This window comes from Pezoporus wallicus, unplaced genomic scaffold (assembly GCF_028554395.1).
Source record: "Pezoporus wallicus isolate ANWC-B61680 ecotype Strahan unplaced genomic scaffold, APGP_CSIRO_Pwel_v1 contig_593, whole genome shotgun sequence".
Lineage (NCBI taxonomy): Eukaryota > Metazoa > Chordata > Aves > Psittaciformes > Psittacidae > Pezoporus > Pezoporus wallicus.
The window spans coordinates 772,667-798,982 of NW_026642342.1; the positions used below are offsets into that span (position 1 = coordinate 772,667).

General features: G+C 37.5%; 1 protein-coding gene across 9 annotated transcripts in view; it reads left to right on the forward strand.

The window, feature by feature from the left end:
* Nucleotides 1–26,106, forward strand: part of ARMC8 (armadillo repeat containing 8) — a 65,780-nt gene extending 39,674 nt beyond the window's left edge. For 3 of the 9 annotated variants that reach the window (XM_057429325.1, XM_057429323.1, XM_057429327.1), the window contains 17 exons: nt 2,358–2,417; nt 3,614–3,694; nt 6,555–6,630; nt 6,721–6,811; nt 10,323–10,383; nt 12,436–12,636; nt 13,425–13,520; nt 15,021–15,103; nt 15,389–15,470; nt 16,265–16,351; nt 17,212–17,304; nt 17,771–17,920; nt 19,632–19,727; nt 21,532–21,627; nt 22,122–22,194; nt 23,463–23,556; nt 25,450–26,106. In XM_057429325.1, the coding sequence (XP_057285308.1) occupies nt 2,358–2,417; nt 3,614–3,694; nt 6,555–6,630; nt 6,721–6,811; nt 10,323–10,383; nt 12,436–12,636; nt 13,425–13,520; nt 15,021–15,103; nt 15,389–15,470; nt 16,265–16,351; nt 17,212–17,304; nt 17,771–17,920; nt 19,632–19,727; nt 21,532–21,627; nt 22,122–22,194; nt 23,463–23,556; nt 25,450–25,483 (1,554 nt within the window). In that variant the 3' untranslated portion in view covers nt 25,484–26,106. Of the gene's footprint in view, nt 1–2,357; nt 2,418–3,613; nt 3,695–6,554; nt 6,631–6,720; nt 6,812–10,322; nt 10,384–12,435; nt 12,637–13,424; nt 13,521–15,020; nt 15,104–15,388; nt 15,471–16,264; nt 16,352–17,211; nt 17,305–17,770; nt 17,921–18,462; nt 18,626–19,631; nt 19,728–21,531; nt 21,628–22,121; nt 22,195–23,462; nt 23,557–25,449 lie in introns of those variants that run through there. The other 6 variants (XM_057429324.1, XM_057429329.1, XM_057429328.1 and 3 more) reach the window with 4 other exon arrangements.
* Nucleotides 26,107–26,316: the final 210 nt, after the last annotated feature.

Below are 26,316 nucleotides of genomic sequence, written 5' to 3' on the forward strand. Positions count from 1 at the left end.
TAGTAGCTGGAACAGGTGAAAAAATGGACCATGCTGGCTTACAAAATAACACAGGACTGCTTATTGGGTGGTATAGAAGTCAGTTCATACAATCAGGAGTTAGCTCTGTAGCAGTATAAACACTGTTGGCTGTGTGAGGACTGCTGAGTAACTCCACATAATTAATCCAACACGAAAACTGTTATTGTCGTCTTTTTCCAAATGAATTACTTAACAGGAGTAGGGTAAAGAAGATCTTACAAACTCACTGTGCTCACTGAGGTTTTTAATGCCTCCTCCACCCCTCAAATATCTCTTGAGCAAATTTTACAGTGAATGTTTTGAATAATCAAGTTTTTGGAAAGAGAAAGATGATTGTGTGAACAGATAGGAACATGAATGCACATGAAAAGAGTATTAGAAAATAGTTGCATTTACAGAATAAACATCTGCTACTTAACAAAAATATTTGAGGTTGAGTAACCAGATCATCACAAATGTTAAATTGGTCAAGAACTCGTTTATTTCTTTCTTGCCCAGGCAAATGCAGCTGTTCAGCAAAAATCTGAAATGCCTGTTTTCTTTGTTGTTTAGCTCTTGGGTTTCAGGTCTGATTATCAAAGTCAATTATTGTATTTTCATAGGATCAAGTAGGTTGAAAAAGACTTCTTAAGATCATAAAGTCCAACCATTACCCATAACAAAATGCATCTAATACAGTGAAGCAAAATTTGCAGGGAATTTTGTGATTTATATGGATAGGCAATGTACATTCTTATAATTTGAAGAAGAAAACTGAAATACTGGAAGTTTTAGTATTTAGTACATTTTTAAAGAAGACCTCAGCTTCCCCCCAAAAGGGCATGAGTGAAAGAACTTTTCTAACTTTTTTCAGAAGTAAGTTAATATAATCTTTAGTATTTAGGTAAGGCTTAGCATATATTATAAGAGGTATTAATGTTTTTCTTTTTCCTTGTTTTAGTACATTCATTCATTAAACTAATACTGATGTATCATAGCTCCTACCCTCCTTTTCCCTGCATACTGTTCTCTGCTTAGATCTTGTGCATCTATTTCTTCCTCTTCCTTGCCAGAATCTTGTTTGGTTGGGCTTCTCAGGTTTCTTTCTTTCTTGCCTGCTCAAATATCCCTGGAAAAGCTCAGATCTGTTCTCTTGAGCTAGGCAATACTTAACTCAGGCTGCTAGCGTATTGCTGCTGTTTTCTGGTTTTACTGCTTATTTTATAGTGTCTCACTGCACTTTAATTAACTAATGAAAAACATTGTCCTTGGAGAAGAGTCATCCTAAGCAAGGGAAAGTGTTGATTTACAGGGGGAGCAGATGACGTCCTTAACATACAGAGACAGGATTCTATCAACATATAAGCAAACAAAAAAAAAAAAAAAAGAGGTTGATGTACACAGTAAGCTAAAATGCAAGTCAAAATTTACTTTTTAAGTTTATTGCACAGAGAAAGTGATATGGGTAGGTAAGCTTTACTATTCTAATGGTCAAATTAAAAACATAAGGTGCATTTGGAAACATGTTGTTTGAATAATTGGAAGGATAGTTCTGGAACTTGTATTTGAATGTGGTGACATCTCTGTAAGTAGTAATTTCACCACCAGTTGAAAATTAAAATCTTGTGTCTGGGAAAGATCCAGGATACAGCCTGTAATCAAGGCAGCTTCCTCCCAAGCCTGTTCTGAGAATGTTTTCTTACGTGATCTTAGGCCTGGTGCTGGATTCCTGAACCAAGGTACATTTGCATTTAGATACCTGCTTTTAAAATGTCATTATGGAATTAATTGTTACATTGTTCTGTTCTACTGTTTTGTTGAAAATTGACATTTTTATGGTGGAAAATCATGCAAGCAGTATGATTTCTGTTCCCAAAATATTATGGCATTCAATCATATTTGGAGTTAAAAGATCACTCTAGTAGGACTGGCTCCTGGAACTCTGTTGGTATATGCAAAAAGATACAAAAGTGGAAGGTCTTGCTATTAAATTGGTGCCTAAGCTGCTTGGAAATGATACATCGTATTCTCAAGTTTTCACATTTAAATTTGAAGCTGTCCCTATTTGTGTGTTAGTGATTAACCTGGTTGTGAATTAAAAGAAGCAGGATTGGTGTGTGCAAACACAATGTGTACAGCTTAGGTATTTTCTTGTTCATCTAGCAGTACGCAAATGAGAATACACCTAGGTGTCAACTCTGAAATGCATTTGTCCTGTTTGCACAGAATTTACCATCTGCATCTCATTGAAAAGTAACTAATACTTGTAGATTACTAAAACTGTGTAGGTCAATATGAATTCTTTTACTTTAATTTCATTCTTTTTTTTTTCACATATTTTAATGTCTGTTCTTCAGCTTCAACACTGGCATAGCTGCGGCTTTAAATCATTGCCTCAGCCACTTCTGTGTGCCAATGTAAGTTGTTTTCCTACTTCAACCATGCTGTTCTAATTGCATTTTTTGATAGAAAGCTCTTGGTGGCAGTAGCAGCTGAAGCATCTCTTAAAGCACCAGATATGTTACATCTAAAGTAATTTTATGCTTTTTTACTTAGAGTAAGGGATGTTATAAGATGTTCTTTTGACTGTAAGAGGAATCTGATTTCAACCGTTTTTCAAATGTGAAAATAAAGCACCACTCATGCCTACTAGGATGTTTAGATGTGCACATAAACTCAGCTGGGTTTGAACAAAAGAGCAAGTGAAGATAACTTTCTTCACTTGCAGATTAGTCAAAAAAATGCATCAAGGTATGATTAATGCTGTCACATTCCAAAAGCTGGATTTAAATTGCACGTAGCTCGTACTTAATGCAAAGATGACTAGAGTTGTGAAGCTACTTCTGAAGAGATGTTTGTAAGTCACAGATCAGATTTCACAAGAGACAGTTGAGGGTTACAGGTCCTACTGAGACTTCATGTTTTTTCCAACCTCATCAAGCTTTGTCATACTACAGAAGTTCTGAGACCTTTCTACTGCAAAATCCAGTATCTGTTTAACTCCAGATGCTTTTTAAATCTTGGAAAAATATTGATGTATCAGCCATTGCCAGCTTAGATCTTGAAGACAATAAATGAATGGTGGCTGACTAGGTTTATGGCTAAATATGTTTGAAACTAAAGTAATCTGTAGGAGGAGAATGTCAATCTCAAAGCACTACCACATTCAGGAAACAGTTTCAGAATTAAAAATTAACTTAAAATTGTTGAAAATACTTAATACTACCAATGAAGATGTTAGTAACTGAGGGTAATTGATAAAACTTTCAGAGAAAATCAGGAGCTTCCAGTTGTTTCCAATAGAAAGAATAGAAATATAAATACTCTATTTTTCTGAAATTTTCTATAACTCTAAAGTTTTTTCAGTTGTGGCAACTAATTTCATTGCTTATTGAAAAGAGTGGAAATGATTACTGGAAAAGGACAAATGCTATAAAAATAAAGAGTTGTACTCCTTTATTTTAAAAAAAGTTGATATGCCAGCTGATTACGATGTAAATGTTAATATATCTACCTTTAATACTTAACAGTAAGTTGTAGATAGTGGAAGCCTCTTCCATGTTTGTTAAAAAAAGTAAATCAAGTAAATCATGTTGTATGTTTTCCCTTGAAGGGTCCAGATCACCAGACAATCTTATTTAACCATGGAGCTGTTCAGAATATCGCACATCTATTAGTCTCCACCTCCTACAAAGTAAGACGTTAAAATTATTCCATGTTTTACATATATTTATGAAAGGAATCCAAATGAGGATTATAAAAATTATGTCTGTGCATATGAACTCTAAACAGGTGTAATATGTATTACTAGAATAAAAGTTGGTTTTACTTACATGGATTTCTAGCAAAACGAGACTGATTTGAAGTGCTCTGTGAAGTTAAAACACAATTAATTAAAATAAAGCTATCTGTCATTCATCCAAAGGAGAACAGTCACTTGGCAATCCAATAAATACGGTCTGATTTGCTGAACAGTAGTTGAGAAAAAGAAATTTAGACAATGAGAAGCAAATGTGAGCTGTCCTAAACAGAAGTCACACCTGCGAAAGCATGCACATGTAATGTGTGGAGGCTGCTGACTACCTGTGTTTTGTGCTCGCTGAATTTCCGAAGTCTCAACTCCATTGTCCTTTGCATTTTGCAAGTCCATCCTGGACTATCTGAAAGTACTGCCTCTAGAGAAAGGCATCATACTCTAGCTGTAACTTGGAGGGTCAACTAGATCTTTGAAGTCTAAGGCCAAATTTTCAGATCCTGAGCACAGCCTTAGTAGTCTGCTGTAGATGACTTAATAAAATGTTTGAGTGCATAAAATGCTTTCTGAGGCTCTCCTGTGTAGTGTGGGGTTTTTAGGGCTAGCAGATGTCTGCTACACAGATAATTTTAAATCTGAAGCCAGTCCTATGATGTCTCAGGAGTTGAACTTTCAAGGACTTTCTTATGAATCTATCAGTTATTCCCCTCCAAGTATGAATGTCTCAGTTCTGAAAATAAGAAACACTTCAACGTATCCAAATTTATCTTGAGTTATTTTTACTAAAATCTCTCATACAGTATACCTGGTATGTTATCGTGCCATTTTTATTTTGTTGAAAGTAGGCTGATTGCTGGTTAATTGAGGTTGGAGGAGATAATTGTGCTTGTTTATTTTGATCTCCTGCCTAATGCAGAACATTCCTGATAAAGTATCTTTCAGCAGGAAAAACTCTTTAAATGAGAACTTAAAGTGAAGGGAGGTTTGGTGCTCTGTTCCAGGGGCTTGTTAATCTCCTGTGTGGTGCTTTTTGTTTGGTTTGCGGTTTTGCTTTATTTTTTTTAATAAATCCAGTAGGAAGTGTGTGTTCAATATTTTGTTAGAGGAACTGATAAATTTCTATCTTCTGTCTCTCTGTACTGAATAGTTTTCACCATGATAAGGCAAAATTTTACTCTTTCTCTCATTAGCTAACGTTTTTTATCCTGTAGCTTAAGGTAAATTTTCCAAGCTATGTTTGGGTTGCAACCTATTCTAACAGCTTTTTGGCTTTGAATCTTCCCTAAGTTTTTCAAAGAGCTGCTTGAAAATAAAGAAATTGGAGCAAGGTGAAGTTTTCCAAGTTGTTTTTTCACAACAAGATACACGTAGCATTGCATTAAAGTACATATTTTTAGTCCTACCTTACTGGAGAGATACGTACTCTTTATTTCCTTCTTTGCTAGTTTGGCGAGGCCTTTAAATTCCCAGTGCACATACTGAACTGCTCTTCATACACTTTCATACTTGGGGGATTAATAGCTTCCTTGTAGTTCTAGCTGCATTCTTAGTGTTCTGCAGTAATTAAACATTCTCAGACTTCTCATGTAACTGATACATTTTTGCAGAATACAAGCCATCTCATTCTCATGCTTTTATATCCAGTTTCTTAATATTCAGTCAAATAGAATTTAACAGGAAGGTCAGCATGTATTTCTAATTACACAGTATCACAGTATGCTAGAGATTGGAAGGGACCTTGAAAGATCATCTAGTCCAATCCCCCTGCCGGAGCAGGAACACCTAGATAATGTTACACAGGAATGTGTCCAGGTGGGTTTTGAATGTCTCCAGGGAAGGAGACTCCACAACCTCCCTGGGCAGCCTGTTCCAGTGTTCCGTCACCCTCACTGAGAAGAAGTTTCTTCTCAAGTTTAAATGGAACCTCTTGTGTTCCAGTTTGTACCCATTACCCCTTGTCCTATCATTGTTTGCCATTGACTATTTTGCAATACTTACAGTAAAGCAAAGCAAGGTATCTCAGATGAGTTAGGCAATAGGACCACATCAGTAAACAGCAGAAACTCTCAAAATGGGATTTCAGTCCCCACTAGAAGAGTTTGTCTTGGTCTGCCAAGAGGTTTGGCTGCTTTTTTTCAAGAAACTCTTTTCCTTTGGTTCTGAGATTGTCCCATAGCCAGCTGATTGCATAAGTATCTTTCCCATGTGTTGCATCATTACAAATGTGCATCTTCACCACTGGTGAGATGTCTAACACGAAGGGACTACGCTTTTACAGCAGCATTACAGATAACATTTTCAAGACCACATTTACGTATTTTCCCAAATGCTTGCCTTCTCTTTCTCATGTAACTACAAACTAATTGCCCTTAAGTAGTCTTTACTAGCAAAGAAAGTAGTCGCTGTAGTAATTTTAATGTATTTAATAAAACAGTATTTTATAAAACAAGTAACTTCCAGCTAGACTTTATTGTTCTCATTAGAACCTTTACCACCCCACCCCTCCCTGACTTCCACCTGGCAGGAATATGGGTCTGATTTTTTTTCAGTGCTTTTTCAATACACAATCTGCTTCCTGCTGATTTGAAGCATAGGCTGTATTCATTAGATTGTCTGAAAAGTAAATGGAAGTGTTGTCAAAGCTTTTGTTCTGAAGCCAGGTAGCCTCTTATCTGTTCCTCCTCACTTAAGATCTCACTACTACTGAGAAGAGATTTTACTGCAGCTGTGATTAGATATTATAAAATTAATTTTAAATTAGCATTTACATTTATAGTTCACATATTATGTTTTTACACAGGTTCGAATGCAAGCATTGAAATGCTTCTCAGTTCTAGCCTTTGAAAACCCACAGGTATCAATGACACTTGTAAATGGTAAGTATAACGCTGCTGTTGCTTATTTGACGTTCATTTTATTAACTGGCTGAATTAGAATGACTTGGAGTTCTCTTTCCTTGCTTTCAGTGTCAGTTGATGGAGAATTGTTACCACAAATTTTTGTGAAGATGTTACAAAGGGACAAGCCTATTGAAATGCAGCTCACATCAGCCAAATGGTAATTTTCACCAGGAATTAGAATGAAATAGTATGCAATTTCATACTTTTTAACTGTTTGTTTTTTGCTTGTTGCATAGTAATGTGATCTGAAATCTTAGGAATAATTATTCTTTTGCATCAACTTAATCCTTGAATAAGTGGTTCTTATCTAATGATCTTTATAGCATAACTTTCACTTTGCTGTACATAAACAGGAAAAAAGGTTGCTGAGCTGCAGTTTTGTCAGGAATGTGTATTCAGATATATGAATTTTCTTAAGCTGAACTGCAGTTTTCATAAGTAAATTGGATTTTGCTTTGAATAGGCTACGGTCAATGCAATGTATATACTCAATGTATATAGCCCTTACATAATGTACATACTCCTTACAAAGTATAATACTGAAATATCACCATGTAGTGTAATTTAAAGTCCTTGTTGCAACACTGTTTAGAGGACTCACTTGGGTAACTAGGGCTGTGGTTTGTTGAGAGCTATCTGCACTAAGATGATGATAGAGCAGAGGTAGGCATTATTGCCAAATGTTTTAATTAAAATAGATTATTCTTTAAGCTTCTTGTGGTCGTACAGCAGCATTAATGTTATCAATTAATTTTATAGTTCAAATCAAACTTTCCCTTCTAGTGTGGGCACATGTCTATGTGTTCATATTCATGATGACTTTCTACCCTGTGACAAAATGTGATCAAGTTCTGTAACAGCAACACTAGGGTTATACTCACTTCGTAAGCTGGGAATTGACTCTCTTTAAGACCCTTTTCCTTGTGTTGATAATAATGGAATAAATTCTTTCAGGCAGTTGAAGAGATAAAACTACCCATTGCTATAAACCGCTAAAATTAAACATAACTCAAGAGTTTGGACACTGATGATATATTGTTTGATTATTGTTTTAGCTTTTGACCTGGATCAGTGAGTTGTCTGGTTCAGTTCACCATACAATTTCATTGGCACTTGTCTCAGTGTAAGATCTCAAGATTCTGTGTGAAGAACATGTAGGGTAGGTAGGGTGACTTCTTTCATAATGTTTCCAGGTTATGATGACTTAACCCATTCGTGGAAGAAACTGTAGAGGTGTGTATGTGGGGGGGGGGTTAGGTAATCCTGCTCAACGTGGGATGTCCATCTGGGGCCTCCTGTGCTCCCTTCTAACCACAATTAGTCTATGCAAGCTGGTTTTGCTAGGTGGGTCTTAGTGAAGAAGGCAAGTTAAATTAACTGTGTTGTAGCAGTCTCAGTTCTGATTGATGTTTCTTTGAGAATTCAAAGTATACATAGAGAATTATTAGATTATTTCTTAAGTCATGAAGGTAGGTTGGAGTTAAACAAATTGTTCTGGCTCTGGACTGTCTCCTTGTTCTGGGAGGAATGCTCCTAGGTCTGTTGGTTGCTTTTACTGATTCTGGGATGAATGCTTTCAGGTCTGTTGGTGTTCTTTACTGATCTGCTTCAAACTGGGAGGAGTTGGGTAGATAGTCCCATCTTTTGCTGTTGCTTTTCAGTACTTTGGCTCACATGGACCTTTGGAAGCATGGAAGAAATGACGTAGTGAAAAGTAGATTGCAGGGAAATGGAAGACAAGCTAGAATCTTGAGTTTCAGATTGGGTTTCTGATTAGTCCATGGGCAGTCATCCTTCTTAGAAGAGCACTCAAGACCTCAGTTTCACAACAGTCCTGGGGTCTTGCAAAGACCTATTGGCTTTTCTTCTATAAGTCCATTCCCTGCTTAATTGCCTTCAAGTCAGTCTCTCTCTTTTCTTTTTTTGTAATAGGAGTAGTAGGGGAAATTGTCATAGGTCCTCTTTTCTCTGCTTTTAAATTAGACTTAACTCCTGCTTGGTGTTTTATGTATTTGTGTATAAAAACATACAAGGCTATCTTATGAAGTTTTGTTTGATTTTCAACAATTGAAGTAGACCTGGAAGACTAATATCAAGTTAATACCTCTTGATTGAAATGGAGTAAATATCCTTCACTTGAGCAGCAGTGTTGGCACAGAGGGAAGAACAGGAAGCCTCTTGGGAGAGTGATTTGCAGCTATGAGTGCAGCAGTAACCTTCTCTAGTAAAATTACTGGAATTGCTTCCAGCTAAGCCAAGCATATTTTACCTGAAGTGAACATACTTTAAATTATTTCAAGTTTGAAATAGAGCTACTTTGTCTGGCAAATAGGGTTTGGCTGTACTAAATGACAACTGCAAGACAAGCGCTTTTCTCCTGATTGTTCAGGTGTGAAAATGAGTAGTTTCTGCTGTCAGCTACAGGGCTTGCACAGTAAAGTTTATAAAATTATCTCTATGCTAACAGTCAAGCCTTTTATCTTCTGACAAATAGTATCTAAAAAGACTTTTGATTATGGGATGTTAGCTTTGTCTGTCAACTGATAGTTGTTTGGAAAAGGATCAGTGATGATACCTTCTAAGAGGTGAAAGAACTTTCTTTAGGCACTTGGAAGGAGCTCAGGAATGCAGTGAAACACAATAGTTACAGTACGTTAGCTTATTACTGTTCCTTAGCTGAGCAGTTATAATGGACTCTATGTACACTTTTGACCTGCCCAGTTGAGAGTTGAAACATGTTACTTTTAAGTCACCTTTACTGAAATTCTGTTATTTTTTTTAACCTCAACTGTGGTGATAAAAGCCAGTTACAATGATTTAGTTCAAAGCTGAATCAAAAGGTACTCGACTTCCTGCAGTGAATGCAGAGTAGTTACCATCTATCTTCATTCTACGTCCTTGTAGCAGAGCAGGTAGAAACTATAAGCCGCTTAAATGTAAACCACTTTTAGTGGTGAGTGAACTACTTTGCGTTTCTGGTAGCTTCTAGCAGGTGTGCAGGTAAAATAACAGAGCAACTTACTTGTTAGTCTGATGTTGTGTGTCAGCACTGTAGTTTGAGACCTTGGAGTTGTCATGTCCACTAAGTTGTCTAACTAAGAGCAAATGGTGGTTTAGTTCAGAGGCAAGAGACTTAATTGGGCTCATCATTAGCAAGGAAGTGCTTATTTCGGTAGAGCTTAAGGCATGCCTGTGGACAAGCATCACAATAGCACATCTCCTAAGGTAATGCAAAGCTTGAAGGGTTTCTGACTAAGCTGACAATGTACCAACCCTGTATAGATTCTTCCCCAATTGTTTAAGTGCACCCACATGTCTATGTATATTGCTCCTTTATTTTAAGGTATGTTGTTAATTTGGGGCGGGAGGGGGGGAGTCTGTTGGTAAAAGGGATCTGTGAATCAGTTGAGTTTGATGGTTAGACCTTTTTTGAACCAGTGTGTGGTGTATGTATTAATAGGTGCTCCAGCATGATGTCCTGTACTAGAAATCTGCTTAAAAATACACCTGTAGTAGTTTGTGTGCTCAAGTCTAGTAAGCACAAATGTATTTAAATCAATGGTAGAGCAAAGGGGAGTATATCTTGTTAGTACTGTTGGTTGTTCTGCAATATCTGAAGTGCATAAGAACAATGATAGCTGAATGTATGTTTTGTTGTGTTGTTACAGCCTTACTTCCATGTGCAGAGCTGGAGCAATACGAACAGATGATTCTTGCATCGTTCTTAAGGTGAGCTGGTTAAACAGTTTTCTGTTTAAAATGTTTTTTCTCATGTAGGGCTATCCTGGTTTCATGTCTGATATAAGACGTAGCACAAAATCTGTTATACCAAAGGCTTCAAAGCACCAAGCTCTCATGTTTGTTTGTTTGTTTTTTTTTTATTTATTTAAAAGATTATTTCCCTAGTTTCCCTTTATGTTTTTAAGCATTAAGCAAAAAGCTTTTATTAAAAGCTTTTTTAAGAAGCTTTTAATAAAAGACCATACTAAAAGGTCAGTAACCAAGAATAAATATTGCAGAGTTTTACACACATCCATCTGAGATTTGTAATCATTTCAATATCCTTGGAAAGAAACTTGGAAACAACATTACTGCCTTGGTCTCTGTGTATGAACAAGGCACTGGTTTGTCTTCCAATAGCTTGTTTTATATGGCTATAGTCAAAATACTTGCACAATCTGGAGTCTGTCGTGAGCAGGCGATTTCTCAGCTTTCACAATGCTTGACCTTGGAAGGAGTTGGGAATTAGGTTATCTTTGTGATTTAGATGTGGAATTCCACTTTTTTTTCCTTACTCAACCTAAATATCAATTTTGAGAGCTTATGTTCAACTTTCATTAATTTATTTATGCTTGCCTCATGTTTTTAATATAATCTTATGCCAGCCTGGTAATAGAAACTGATGATATTTAAATCATAATGGTGCAGATCTAAATTTACTGATTAGAAAGTATAGTAATAATTAAACACCTGAAGGCTTTTAAGGCAAACTTTGAACAAACTTGCTGAGGTCTTAGAAATCTCACTTTTGGAATGAGGTGATTTCCCAGGGCTGCTTAAATTTACCAACCCTCAGCAGCTGTTTTCTCTTTTAAAGAGTTCTGGAAGACTTCCTAAGGAAGCAGAAGGTCTTTAGGTGTGTCTGTGCTGTTAGAACAAGTTTACAACTGCTCAGGCTGGAAGTCTTATCTGGTGTCTTAAGTGGCAGATACGCAGGGAGAATGTGTTTTGGCTCATTTGATTAGGTACAAGATGCACAACCTAAATGGTAATCCTTGTGGTAGCATCTATTTTTTTTTTACTAAATGTAGGCAAGTCCTGTAATTCTGCTTCCTTACCTGTGGAGTGGAGATGAGGTACTAATCTATTTAATTATTTGAACGATCAATGGATAGATGTTATTTCAGGTCCCCAAAAATATAACTCTCAGAAACATTTTCTACTAGTGTAATTCTGTTGAAATTGGTAGAGTTACACAAGCAAAAACCTTGATGTTACTCTTCATCCATGTTCATACTTCTATTTGGTGAGACTTAAGTGAACAGAGTCCCAACCACTGAAGAACTGATCTTTCCACTATTAAGTGCTTTTTATTGAGCTTCAGGTAAAGAATGAATTGATTGGTTTTACTATATAAAATAGAGAAGGGATGACAAAAATGCTGCCATGTGAGTGTAACCAGCCTAGGGGGAATGTCAGAATAAGGCAGAATGGACCTGGATTCCAAGTCGACTTCATTTCTGCTTGACCAAATATGCTAGTTAGGAGTAGTCCTCCCTTCCCTACTACTAGGAGCCAGTGTGGGTCAAGGAAGCCCTGAGATTGTTTTTGACTGCATTGTCCTTAGTCAGTCCTAGATTGCAGAAGGGCAGGAGTGGTCGAGTACTTCTTGAGTACAGCTTAGGTACTTTTGATTCTTGCGTATAGTAAGAATAAACCTGTGCAAATATGAACTTTTGAGAGGATTTTCCACTCCATCCCCCCCAACTTTTGTGAAACTTTGACCATGGTCACTTCTAAGCATTGTATAATTTTGATTGCATGAGAAGTTGATTGTAAGTAGCCTCCTGTAAACTTTGTAATGCCTGAACAATTGCTCAGTGTGTCTTTAAAACCTCTAAAATCTTTTTGTTCGAAAGCAGAAATCTAAAGAACATTGTTGAGAATTGCTCTAGGATAGCTGTTTTTTTTCTTGTGTGTGTGAGCTTCTTTATGAATGTAGCTGCACTAAACAATGGTGGTTGGTGTTTTTTGTTTGTGTTTTGGTTTTTAACTTTTCAGACTTTGCCGTGTTTGGTTCGAATGTGTAGTAAGGAAAGACTTCTGGAGGAGCGAGTAGAAGGAGCAGAAACACTGGCCTATTTGATTGAAACAGATGTGGAGCTCCAGAGAATTGCCAGCATTACTGACCACCTCATTGTCATGCTTGCTGACTACTTCAAGTATCCCAGCTCAGTGAGTGCAATCACTGATATCAAGAGGGTATGTTTCCTTACCCAGTTCTGAAGCTTTGAAAAATGTGCAAAACCAACAATAAATGGGCTCAGGATATTTTTTAATTCTATTTAAACCTTATTCAGAGTTCCTCAACAGAAAAGTGACCAGAAGTCCAGAAGGACTTGATGCATATAACCTTCCAGAAACCTCCTAGAAAGTTTGTACCCTGCTGAGTTATCTTTGCAGCAGAAGTCAGAAGTTAATATCCACCTTAATATGGATGTCATGTGACTTTAGAAGACTGGCTTTGGTTGCTTTTGGCTGCTTTTGGAATGGTTTGGATTGAAAGGGACCTTAAAGTTCATCCCCTTGCCATGGGCAGGGACATCTTCCACTAGACCAGGTTGCTCTAAGCCCTGTCCAGCCTGGCCTTGAACACAGTTCTCTTGATAAAAATTCCCTTGATTCTCTCCTTTTTTTTTTCTTTTTTTTTTTTTCTTAAGTCTGCCTTCTTTCTGTTGGGTAAAAAAGAATATGTTCTGCCTGAATATGGTCTGGATGGAGTCATAATTTTACAGAACTGTTTTGGCCTCAATTGTTTAAGTTGACTTATCTGTAACTCAGCAGAGAAATCAACCATATTCTTCAGTTACTGTATTCAGTTGGTAAATGTGGACATCAGCTAATGGAACATCAGTTCATTTGTGTTTCTGGCTGCCCGTGGTGTGGTAGACAAAAGCCCAGTAGCTAAGCATTAACTTACAAAAAGATAAGAACATCACACCTGTAATTTTTCAGTGTCTAAATTAGGTATCTGTGCTTTATTTAAACAGCTTGACCATGATTTGAAGCATGCCCATGAACTGCGCCAAGCTGCTTTCAAGCTCTATGCTTCCCTGGGAGCAAATGACGAAGATATCAGAAAAAAGGTGAGCCTCTGAAAAATGTTAGCAGTTGGGCAAAGATGTAGCTGAAAGAATTTGCACCCTTTCCAGCCCTTTGGTTTGTTTTTTTATTCACTGTGATGTAAATAGGTTGAAATGAGAAGGATTTCTTTCTCTGACATTAATATAAATGTCCAGATTGCACTTTCTTTGCATGGTACTTGAAGAAACATTAATGTCTTGTCATCATAAAATACAAAAGTAAAGGTTATTTATGTAAGCATCTTTACAGGGATGAACTAGATTCTCACAATAACTTGTTTTTCAACATGTTATGGCCCTTGCTACTCATAAGAAATATTGTGGCATATGAGTAATTTCTAAAGCCTATGATCTGAGGGACAGAATATACCTCTGTTGTCATATATCCTATTATAAAAGAAATGTTGGGGGTTTGGGGGGTTTAGTTTGTTTGTGGGGTTGGTTTTGTTTTGGTTTGTTTTTAGGTAACCCCTGGAAAGGCCTAATTATATTGGTAAACAAATTCAAAATTTGTTCCATGATTCTGAAGCAACCAAGGGGGCTTGCAGTGTCATAGCAAAGCAGTTGGTATGAAGGAAAGCAGACTGTATTCAAACATCACAGTAAAGAGATGGGATGATTGGAGCACTTATAGTTAAAAATTTATTTGGAAAGTGGTGGGGAAATTAAACAATGAATAATTAAAAGCAAAATTTATTTTAGAATTAAGCATGGAGTTGCTATATTAAACGTGGCAAGGGCAGGAGAATTTCCTGAGTTTACTTGCTAGTTAAGGGGGGAAAACAAAGAAGAAAGATCTGGACATGAAGGAGGCAGGAAAACAGTGTTGAAAAGATAACTCACAGGAAGGTTCATCACTGGGGAGCCATTCAGGATCTCCAGAATTCAAACCCATAAGCTTCTGTTTTGTTGCAGGATTAACTTCTTTACTTAATAGTAAGGATCCTTCTTTTACAGTCAAAGCTTTGTTTTTTTACTAAGTGGTAGGGGTGTGTACATGACCAAGTTGACTGATTATAGAAAAGCCATCTTTCATCTTGGTACAAGTTCCATTTTATCCTAGTCCTGAGTGCTTGTGCTGGCCATGTCTAAATGTGGCAGATGAACTACCATGTATTTTTTTCCAGATAGCTCTACAACATACCTCTACTCTGTAGTTTGTATATATTGTGTGCAGTCACACGTGCTCTCTTTTGCTTTAGTATGACTTTAAGGGTAATTCATATATGTGTGTGTATATATATAAAAGACCCTCTTGTTCCTTGATGATTAATAAAGTAATTTAAAGCAGTAGTGGGGCATAGAATGTAAATTTTTTTTTTCTAAATTGTGTGCAGATACACGCTGCTTTCCACCTAATTTGGGAAGAGAATATGGCTTGCTGGTTTTAGCTATGTTTTTTATATGCAGTATTTCAAATGTTGCAGACAAAAAAAAACACAACAAACCATAAGTATTCATATTACTTTGTTCATACACCATTCATAACCCTTTTTGTTCCAGATCATTGAGACCGAAAATATGATGGATCGTATTGTTAATGGCTTGTCTGAATCTAGTATCAAGGTGCGATTAGCTGCAGTCAGGTAGGAGGCTTTTCTGATTCATACTTGTCTGGCCAAAAGCCAGTGCTGCACTTGTTAGTTAGAAGTTCCGTTAATTTTTTAAAAGCTAATTTGAAGTTAGTTCTGTTGTTGGCATAGTCACTGGGGGAGGGAGGGGGTTATCCTGGACTAGTACAATTGGGTTTTTTTGCTATTTACAGTCTACTACATCCCAAATTCTAAGATGAATCTTTTTGTAGAAGCAGTGTTACAGTATGGTACATGTGGCATGTATGTTTCACAATGACAGTTAATTTTCCTGTACAGATGTTTGCACAGTTTGTCCCGTTCCGTACAGCAGCTCAGGACAAGTTTTCAGGATCATGCTGTATGGAAACCTTTAATGAAGGTAAGTAAAGAAAAGTCAAGTCTCAAATACTATGGTGTCTGTTCTATTTGCATGCCTTTCTGTAGAATCATAATAGAAATTACCCAGACATCAAAATCCCATGATCTCCTAATTAGGAGTAGTAAATTAAGAAAAGCCAAGCAGCAGTGAAGAGGACTGTGGAGAAGCGGTTTTATCTCAAATGCCTATTTCCTCACTGAGCTTTTTCAGAACATGCAAAAGAGATGCTCGTTTTAAGAGTGGCATGTATGGGTCCTGCTGGAGATTCTGGGCACAGATAAGAGAGTGTAACTTGTTGCAGGCTACATGCTTTCCTGAAAAGATAGTCAGGAGGAAGTTTACCCTGTTGTGCTTTGCACAAGGTACGGAAGTGTTGAGGAGGCTCCTCCTGGAGTTTCATCTGCTTTTCTGTAAACCATGGCACAGAGGTGCACTACAGGACACAGCCTGCTCTCTGCTGAGAGATTGGCTGCAGAGCTAAATTACAACTGCCAGCACATACATGCTTTGCAGAGTGGGGATCTGCTGCTACTGATTTCTTTTTAATTTGGCCTGAAAGCTCTCAAATCTGGCTTCTGTGAAATAACTTTGCATTTCTCCAGCTTGTCATATAATGTGTATCATCACACTGAGTTGAATGAGCACTGTCTGGATCTGCACTACTAGCATCAAAGTGTCTCCTAAAGTATGGAATATCAGAATGCAGCATGATTACTAGTATTCCATTTGAGAATTATTCCTTCTTTATCCTACCAGTTAACAGAAATTCCTCACTCTCCCCCTTATAACTGCAGGTTTTACAGAATGCTCCAAATGAAATTCTTGTAGTAGCATCTTCTACTCTATGCAATCTTCTTCTGGAATTCTCTCCAAGCAAGGAGGTCAGTATTTATCCAGAAACAAGAAGGTAGTAATAGACAAAAGTTACCTTTTATGCTTATAGAACCATTGTATAATGTATTTTAATTGGTAGCCACTGCTTGTGAAACACTACAGAGCTGTAAGGTTAGGCAGAGTGTACTACTGATAGCTTGTGAATAAAACTCTGTTTAAAGTGTTGTGACAGTTAAACATGGTTGAATAGTTAAATGTCTCAAAGAAGTAGACATGAAATTGTGGAGGTTTTGACTCGTAAAACAGTATTATCTAAAAAACTCAGAAGCAAGAAGACGACAAACTGATCATTGGCACTATGATCCATTCATTGTCTTGGAGAATTACTGCTGTAATCTTGAAAATGCTGGCAAAGCTGAGTCTTGTGGGTTTTATTGTTCTTGAGTGAACAGTACAGGATCTGTTCTTGAGTTCTGTGATGTCTGTATTTTGTGCACTTCATACGTATCAATACTTGATAGCAGTGGAACAGTTCAAGTCTTAAATATTACTTAATTACAGAAAACTCTCGCAAGGTTGTGGTATATGTGGGCTCCTACAAGGCAGTTGGGATTACATTGGTTTTATAATCGATCTTGGTGGCTTTAGTCATGTCTGTGAGATAGAAAATTAACTGAAATAATGCCAAGGACAGTTCATTGGCCCATGGCTTTCTTGTTCGTACTGCGGATCAGAGTTGGCTTAGTGTTTCCACTTCAGAATGGCTTGAAATAATGTGTTTTTCTATTGGGATACATGGTTCATGTCTTTGTATATATTTATGCTTGTATAGATATGTAGTTAGTCAAAGTAATGTTTTAAAGTTTTGTTTGTTTGTTTGTTTTTTCCTTTTCCCTTTTCATTTTAGCCTATTTTAGAATCAGGAGCCATAGAACTTCTATGTAGTTTAACACAGAGTGAAAATCTTGCCTTGCGAGTGAATGGCATTTGGGCTTTAATGGTAAGTAGATCACACTGATGAAATACCACTTCTGATTTTGCTTTTTAAAAAGTTTGTGAATGTAACTTAAAGAACTCATCATAGCTGAAATCTGGCTTGTCTTTCCACCCTACTACTACTGGAGAACAGTATCAGCTTGGAACACTTCATCAATTAGTCTGTAAAATAAAATAAGCTCTTCAGTTCTGATATAAGTTTGGTTGCCCACATTATTCAGGGAAACAGTTTAGTGTCTTAAGTAGTGTCGGTAGCATGCCAGGGGACAAATAAAAGTAGGTAAAATAACCAGGTCAGCTGTAATGATGTGTGGAAATTCAGTTCACTGTGTAGCAGTTGCTCATAAATTAGAACCTTTGCAAGCTTAATTTAGGAAAGATATATGCTTGCAGATAATTGTCTGCTACAAGAGTGAAAGCTCAAATTTAAGTTAAGACAAAATCAAGCAAAACCAATTTCTCTCTTTCAGAATATGGCGTTTCAAGCAGAACAGAAGATCAAATCAGACATCTTACGAGGTCTGAGTACAGAGCAGTTATTCCAGTTGCTTTCTGACTCTGATGTAAATGTTCTGATGAAAACTTTGGGACTGCTCAGGAATCTTCTATCTACTCGCCCAGTAAGTAGAGCTGCAGACAGACCTTCTTCTGAAAGCTGATAAAACTTTCAGATATTACAACACTTCTTTGAAAGACAAGTTATTTGTCTTTTTAATATTAGATATTTGCTAAAATTGAGGCTTTATCCAAGTATCTGTAACTAAATATACAAATCAATGTAAGAAAATACTTGAAGGAATTCTCTGCATCCACTCAAACTCTGTATTTATTATCAAGTATGGAGCTAGATGGTTATGTTTAATATTAAATTCCATTGCATTTAACTTTCAGCAAAAGAATTTTTTTAACAGTCTTTGTGAAACTTGTCCAGAACAACAAGATTGCACTGTTGAGTCAATGTGTGGAGAGGTACATATCTTAAGGGTATCTGTGTTTCTTCTTTCTTGACACCTGATACATTTCTGCTCTTATCCAATTGTATCGATAGTACTGGCTTTTTGAGTTTGACTGTGGGACTGTGCACTTACAAAATACATACGTTCATTTTACACACTGAAATAAAATGGTTTGAAAATGTAAGCCCGTGAATTGTTTTTGACAGGGAGAAAGAGATATTGGTGGAGGAAAAGAAAGGGGTAATCCCCTGTGAAGAACAGAGGGAAAACATGCAACAAACATTTGGCAAGCCAACATTTTTGTGGGGGAAAAAAACCACGAAGCCTCTACTGTGCATTTATCACGTATTGTGTTTCTACCATAAAAAGGTCACTGCAAAAAATCTTCTGATATTTGTACTCGTTGAGTCTCAATGCGCTTCATAGAAAATTAGCTCTGTCTTAATGTGAAAGGATATTTAATAACCATTCATTAAATTCACCCTGAGCTCTTGACAGCAGAGTCTCATTTATCACTGAAGGCTTTCTTCACTAGCTTCACCTGCTTTCTATAGTATGTCTTAGAGCCAGAACCAGCCATTCTCATTCTCTACCCAAAACTCACTCCGGAGTAACTCATCCAGCAGCTTTTGAATGAAGTCTCATTATTAGCAATTTTAGGAAGTCCTATGAGAATCCCTAATGTCTTAAAAAAATTGTAGTGTGCCATGTACTGGTAATCTCTGGTGCTGCCACTCTTGAGTTTTGGTATCTGTTAATCCAGTAGGCCTAGTTTCATCTTTTTCTGTTACTCCTAATGATCAGGCTTATTCTAGTGTAAGTGTTTATAGTCTGTGATCAAATGAGCTTTTACTTGTTAAGTCTCTTGAGACAGTTTTCCTGGGTGATAAGTAACATATATGGCTTATTTCTCTGAACCCTGTCAGACTTTTAAAATATGGATATCTGATCTGGTCACAGATTGCCAGTAAGAGTAGCTGTTAAGAAACAACAGTTTTCTTACCCCTCTCTGATATCCCCCTGTTATCAGAAGAGAAGTGTTTCCTTCTAACTGCAGCATCATACTTAGAGCTCGAGTCCAGCAGGATTTAGTCTTCAGACTGGCCTCCATACAACTGAGAAACCAGTGTCTTTTCTGCAGGTTACAGTGAAATCAGAACTAAGGCCCATATCATGCTCTCTCAAACAAGACCAGGCTTCAGATGAAGAGGAATATTATGAAGTGTTTCTGCTGTAAGAAGTTCTTGGTTTTGGGAGACCTCACTAGGAGCTAGGGCCTTTGTGCAGTGTTGTTACTCTTAAAGTAATTCAAGTAGGAATGCCCCTTCTTTGTCTGGAAAGTTACACTGATTGTATTTCATCATTGCTTTGGCAGCACATAGATCATATCATGAGCACTCATGGGAAGCAAATCATGCAAGCAGTGACCCTCATTCTGGAAGGGGAGCACAATATAGAAGTCAAAGAACAGGTATCCTTTTTTGTTTCATGGTGCCTTGGTGGAATAAAATGTAAGAAATGGCTGAGAAGGCTTACTTTTCTCAACATGTCATTTTTGTTTGGGATTATGATGTGAATATTTTACTGAGATCTGGGAAATGAATAACTTTACCTACAAGAACATTGTTTTTTATAATGAATTATTACAAATGTGTTTGAATTGAATTAAAAGTATTTTTTTCAATGTAGGTTTGGTAAAGAGAAGGGCACTGTATGTGAGAGCAAAAGAATTAAATTTAAGGCAATTGCAGTAGCAGAAAAGTGACAGTAGGAACAATGGAAGATAAAGAAGCCAGTATGTCGTGCTGTGGAAAGCATTATGGTTATTTCCTCCTATAGCAGTCACAGGAGCAGGCAGTAAGGAAGAATACCATCATCACCTGCCTTGCTGGCAGTTATGTATGATCTGCTGGGAGACTGGGTAACTCACCTACTTTTGGGTGCCTGCAGGAGCCAGCAGCAATGAGAGGAGAAGCGCTAGCAGGGAAAAGAGCATGCTGGTGTAGCCCAGGAGAAAGTGGGGAAGGACATGCCTACAAAAAATAAAGCTTTAAGAAAAGCAGTGTGCAGGAGGAAGGGGAGTAGGGAAAAGCATCTCTGGCTTGGTGGCTGCATAAGGAGGCCAGCAGACAGGAATTCCTGCTGTGGGTGTGCTAAAGCAAGAGGATAGATGGGCAGAGTTTGGCTGATTAACTGTTCTGACAGACAAGACAGTTGGAGAACCCTGTTTCTTCCCTATACAAAACATGTGGTGATGAAGAATGGGGACAGCGAGAAACTGTGGGTGATTCCAGAGGATTGTTTTGGCTTAAGATGGGTACTGGTAGCAAACAGCATTGCAACTGAGTGTAAAGTCACTGAGCTAAATCCAGACGGGTCAAGTCATCTATGCAACACTGCCTGTCTGCAGACCATACTTCTAGCAGGACAGTACTTACTGGCTTACTTGTTCAGCAGTGTGTAGTTAGCAGCTTGGAAATAATAAATCTCTGCTACTGCTGACATGAATAGAGTGTACACACAGGCGTCATACCAGTGCTAATCATTCCCTGGTGTCCTCTGAAGTCATCCCTGTATGTCCAGAAAGGACGGTTAAGTTCTTCCACAGCTCTTTGGGAAAGAATTTTTAGAGCATTTCCCAGTGCCTCCTGAGAGCAAGCAAAGATGCCTGCTCAAGTCTTAATGCTTTGTGCATGTAGTTCCAAAATGGGCCTAGGTGCTTCATGGGTGTTCGGTAGGATTGCTCCTCTGATTTGCAAGAAATAACCAGATGCATTAATAGTTTCAATTATTTCTGCAGGCAAAATGTGTGATTAGATTTGTTAACAACAAATTATTACTCTGCCAGATCAGAATATAGGTCTGTTTTTTCCTTTTCTGGCCTGAAGAACTAGATGGATATGTTAGTTTGGTTGTTCTGGATCAGGTTTTTTCCCTAGCCACTGATACAGAATAGACTGCTTAATTTTCCAGTATATTTATTTTTTTATATGCTGCTTATTTCTATGAGAGACTTAATTCATTTCAATGAGTAAAACTTTAGTGACTATTGCTTTTTATTTTAAAATGGCAGTGACTGGGTTTTTTGCCAGGGCTGTTCATCCATGGCTGTTAACTCTGGCATTGGCCCCAGATGTATGCAAGCTGAAAACTCCAGATTAAAGATATTAAAACTAATTAAAGAAATTGTTTGTCACAAGTTCAAAGCTGTCAGAGAAACTGTATAAATCATGGGATGTGATCTGTGGCCAAATAACAGTTTTTCTGTCTTTCAGACATTATGTATACTTGCCAATATAGCAGATGGGACAACAGCAAAAGAACTGATTATGACCAATGATGACATCCTGCAGAAAATCAAATATTACATGGTATGGAAAATTTCTCTGAAAGGTTTTATGTTGATCTTTTGCAGGAATGAAAAAAAGGGTACTTTAGCATTTTGGTGTGTAAATTATTCAGTATCATGCACTTAACTTTCATATACCCAGTTTTGTTTAAGGAATAATGTAGTGCAGTTCTGTATGGCAGGCATACTGAGGATCTGATAAAAAGGAAAAGTCCGTGGTTATTTCCCATAAGAATGTTACAGTGACTTAAGCAGTGCTTCTAACACCTGGAAAAAGCATCATGATCTTGGAAAAGGCATTTCCTGTAGACCCCAATAAATATTTGGAAGGATGTGATTTAAAGCTACTCAAGAGCCTTATGTTATGGCACTATCTCTGAGAGAATTTTTAGATAAGAATTAGATAAGAATTAGTCCCTGCTTTGCTACCTTATTTATTGCAGGATGAATGCAAAAATGTAACTCTGAGGATTTCTGAATTTATTCTAAATTTGAGTAATGTTTTTCTATATTTAGAGTCATTCAAATGCTAAACTTCAGCTTGCTGCCATGTTCTGTATATCTAATCTCATATGGAATGAAGAAGAAGGTAAGAAAGCCTCACTATTAATGCATATACAAGTTACTATCCTGATTGAAAGGTTAATATTGCATAGTGATCACTATTTGCAGTGCACAATGCAGTGGGATCCAAAGCATAAAAGGAGACATCATTATAGGTATAACACAGAATAAGTGAGAGTGGTCAAGAGGCCATTGAGGAAAGTGTAGAGAGCTTTTGTGGGGCAGGAAGAAGAGTCACAAGACTGTCAATAAATCGGAGTTGATGAGAGGCACATGGTGGAAGGTTTCTGCCTATAGCATTTCTGTAATAGCTGTAAACAGTTGTAGTGAAGTGAGAGCTTCCAAGTCTCAAAAGGGTTGTGAAAACTAATTGTTGGAGGAAACAGGCTTACTGGAGAGGATCAGCCTGGGGTTTGTTGCAGAGAAATTTTCCCCAGTATGTATGGTTTGAATGGGTTGGGTGGTGAGACTCCGAAACCAGTCAAAAGGCTTGTGGTTGGAACTGGAAGGAATGGGGAAGGCATTTGGTAAAGAGTCATGGTCTGGAACAGTGAAAAATAACCAGGAGAGAGCTGAAGGTTGCTGCTGCAGAGAAAAATACATGTGTTTGTGTTGAGGGGCGGAGAGGGGAGGTGGAGTCAGCAGTGTGGAGCTAGAAGAAATGGCAAGGGAAGGAGTGGTGGGAGGTGGTATGCTTTGTGGAATGGTGAATCTGGGAGGAGGACTTTGAGGTGGATGATTTCAAAACCCTCAAGTTGACTGTGCTGCTCTTCAGCAGTTAGTGTCTCTACTTGGCTTTGATTAGTGTCTTCCCTGTCCCCACCTCAACTATGTACTTCATTCCACATCTCTCAGATCACAGAACTTCATTCAGTGTTTGATACTCGACAGATAACAGCTGTGTTCCTGCTGGCTTTCTGCTCATTATACTGGAATTGTACAGTGCTACAAGACAGACTCAGAAACGCACCTCCAGTTAAATGTTCTCTCCATCCAAATCAGAGAGATGAGAATAAACAAACTAAAGTCAAGCTTCTTACTTTAGGATAAAATGTGTTCAGATTTTTGCCTTCAACATTTTATTTTCTTTAAATATATGCACCAAGAGTACAAAAAAAAAGAAACTACAACTCCTTTGGGAAGTAGCTGCAGTGAAGTTTTTCCGTTGCTGTGTTCTAGCTGAACTGTGTTCCATACCCCTCCTTTAAGCTGGTTTCTACAACCACTCCTTTCTTCTGTTCTGTAGACATTTATTTTTGGTGGTGTTCCCAACAATGTGATTTATCATTGTAGGTTCACAAGAACGCCAAGATAAACTACGAGACATGGGAATAGTAGATATTCTACATAAATTGAGTCAGTCATCAGATCCAAATCTGTGTGACAAGTGAGTATAAAGAAGAAATCAAAAAAGATGATTAGAGGGAAATCTTTGCTTTTATTAAGATTTTTTTTTAATATCTTGATTATTAAAAAAAAATCCCCAGAAAAAAAGCTGTTTATTATTGCACTAAGTTTTATGGTATAGAAAGAAATAATGACGAGTACTTAAGGAACAGGTTTTGTATTGCTCAGGAGTAGCAAATTTTACTGCAGTTCTCAATAGTCTAAAATAACTACACATAAGGTCTTCTAAACCAGTGGAAAGTCCTCTCTGAAATCTCACTGATATCTCACTGATACACAAATATTTGTGTAAACCTTGGGTTACTAACAAAGTTCCAGAGGATTGCAACAATAGTGAACAATCACGTAACACTGAATTAAAAAGGTAATACAGGATCAGCACTGTTGTTGATCTCAAATTCTTTTAAACTAACTAAGCTCAACAGTAAGTTTTCACATACCTGTTCTGTCACTCAAAGTATCTACACAGATCATCTAACTTCTTCAAATAACCAAAATAGCTAATGAAAGTTTCTGTTTTTTTATGGTAACTTTTTGCAGTTATCTGATCTACAGTTAGTAATGACCCATACTTCTTTCATGAACTAAAGGAGATGACCTGTTTTTCGGAAGAGGTCGTACACAGACAACTACAAACTGTACAGTATTTAAAAATCTTTAGATTTTGGTTTCTTGTTTCTATGGAAGATACTCTTAGCATTCTTGGACAACTTTGTAGTAAAGTTAGGACTTCTGCTTAAAAGTCTGTGATGAAGTATCACTATTGAAGGTGATAACCAGCAGCAAATAGATATCAACAAGCAGGCTTACAGAAAGTTATGGAATAATTAAATAAGGTTTTCAAACAGTGAGAAATAGGAATAAAACTTCTACCAGTAAAAATACCTCCTGGTAAGTGGGCCTTGCTTGTCAACGTGTAAGACTTGTTTTTAAGAGACACGGAGCTGCTTGTGCTTAGCACTGTCCCAAGACAGTGTCTCCTGTTTCTTCTGGCCACCTGCTCCCAGGTTTACCTGAGATGTTTGGATGTTTACCCTGTCCAAACTCAGCCTCATCAGCCCTCGTGATGAGCTGATACAGCTTGCAAGGGCAGCAGGAAACTTGGAAGAAAAAATAAGTGATCTCCCTCAGAGTCACTGAGTTGTATTGGATCTTAGGAAAGTCTGTCAGGATCATGATAGCATGGCTGGGAAGTGTGGGAGACAAAAGAAGAGCAAAGCTGCTCACTTCAGGTGATAGGAAACACTGAATTAACTGAAGTGATTATTATGAAACTGTAACCGTGGACTTCTGGGAGGTGTTTTTTTCTTAACAGAAATGTTGCACAATGTTAGATTACATAAATTCCAGTATTACAGTGACTGTTGGTTCTTTTCTCCCTTTCACATCATGGTATGTTTCAACATACATTATATGTCAGGGATGGCATTCCTGACAAGACTAATTTGCTTGTAATATGTTCTGAGTTATGACACCTCTTTCATTTCCCAGGTCAAAGACCTACTTTTCATGGTACATATGTATTTCAGAAAAGTAACTATTTTTCACAATTACTGCTCTTAAGGTGTGTTGATAACGAGGTTCAATATACATCTTGAGCCCCACCATGCTTAAAAGTTGCTCAGTTGGGCTGAGCATCTATATACTTGGATAGACCATGTTATTCTTAGATGCAGGGTGGATTCATAAATGGTTACAGCCCATGCAGAACACTTCTGCACCATGGGCTCGATCCTTCCAAACTGAAGGAGGCAGCCGTGCGGCTTCCTTTTACCTCACTCGTTCATCCTGTATGTCTTGTACAGTCTTGTACATAAAGCTGTTGCTGATAAAGCCAAACCCCAATAACTGACAGGTTGTTCCTTTATTGCAGGGCGAAGACAGCACTCCAGCAGTATCTTGCATGATCAAAGACTAACTGAATCTATGGACACCCCTCATGTCTACTTAAGGAATAACAGGAGATATTCCTGACTCCTTGTATTTGCACAAGTCACCTTGGGCTGCGTTTTTCTCAGGTGCAGGGAGCTGCTTTGCAGAAACAGTTTAAATGATCAGGTCTCCAGTGCACTTGAGAATTTTCTTGAGGTAGTTTCTTTACTCAGAGGACTCCTGGGGGGTTGTTTTGGTATTTTTTGGGGTTTTGGTTGTTTGTTTTTTTTTTTCCCTGAGCTACCTGGACTTCCGGATAGAACAATCAGTCATCACCTTCCTTTTGGGCCTACAATTTTCTGCTTTTGCTGCAGCCTGTGTGTGGATGTGCGAGGATGTGCTCGAGTGTGTGCTTGGGTGAATGTGTGCGAGTGTGAGACCTCAGTTTCGTTTTTCCTTTTTTTGTGTGTGTGTGAAAATCTTTTTCTACAGGTTTTCAAGGATTAACCATTGTTTGCTGTATGAATACTTCAATGAATTATATACAGTTTGAATGAAATGTTATTTAAAAAGAAAAACCAAACTGTTGTATCCCATAAAGTTTATTTTGAATTTTGAGCAGATGAATGTTTTTAAGTAAAATATATGCATTTCTGAACTTCAGCTTAACTTACATTATACTTCCTTTTTAGAAAGAAAAGTAGAGCAAGATAGTAGACCCTAAATTATAAGCAGTGCATTCTGTACTCATGAGGTCCAAGAGGTTTTTGCTACCGTACAAGGTCACCTGGTACTGATGACATGCTCAAATCCATGGAATGGGTGAACGGGATTGCTTTGGGTTTCTTTGGTTTTCAGAAGAAAAGCT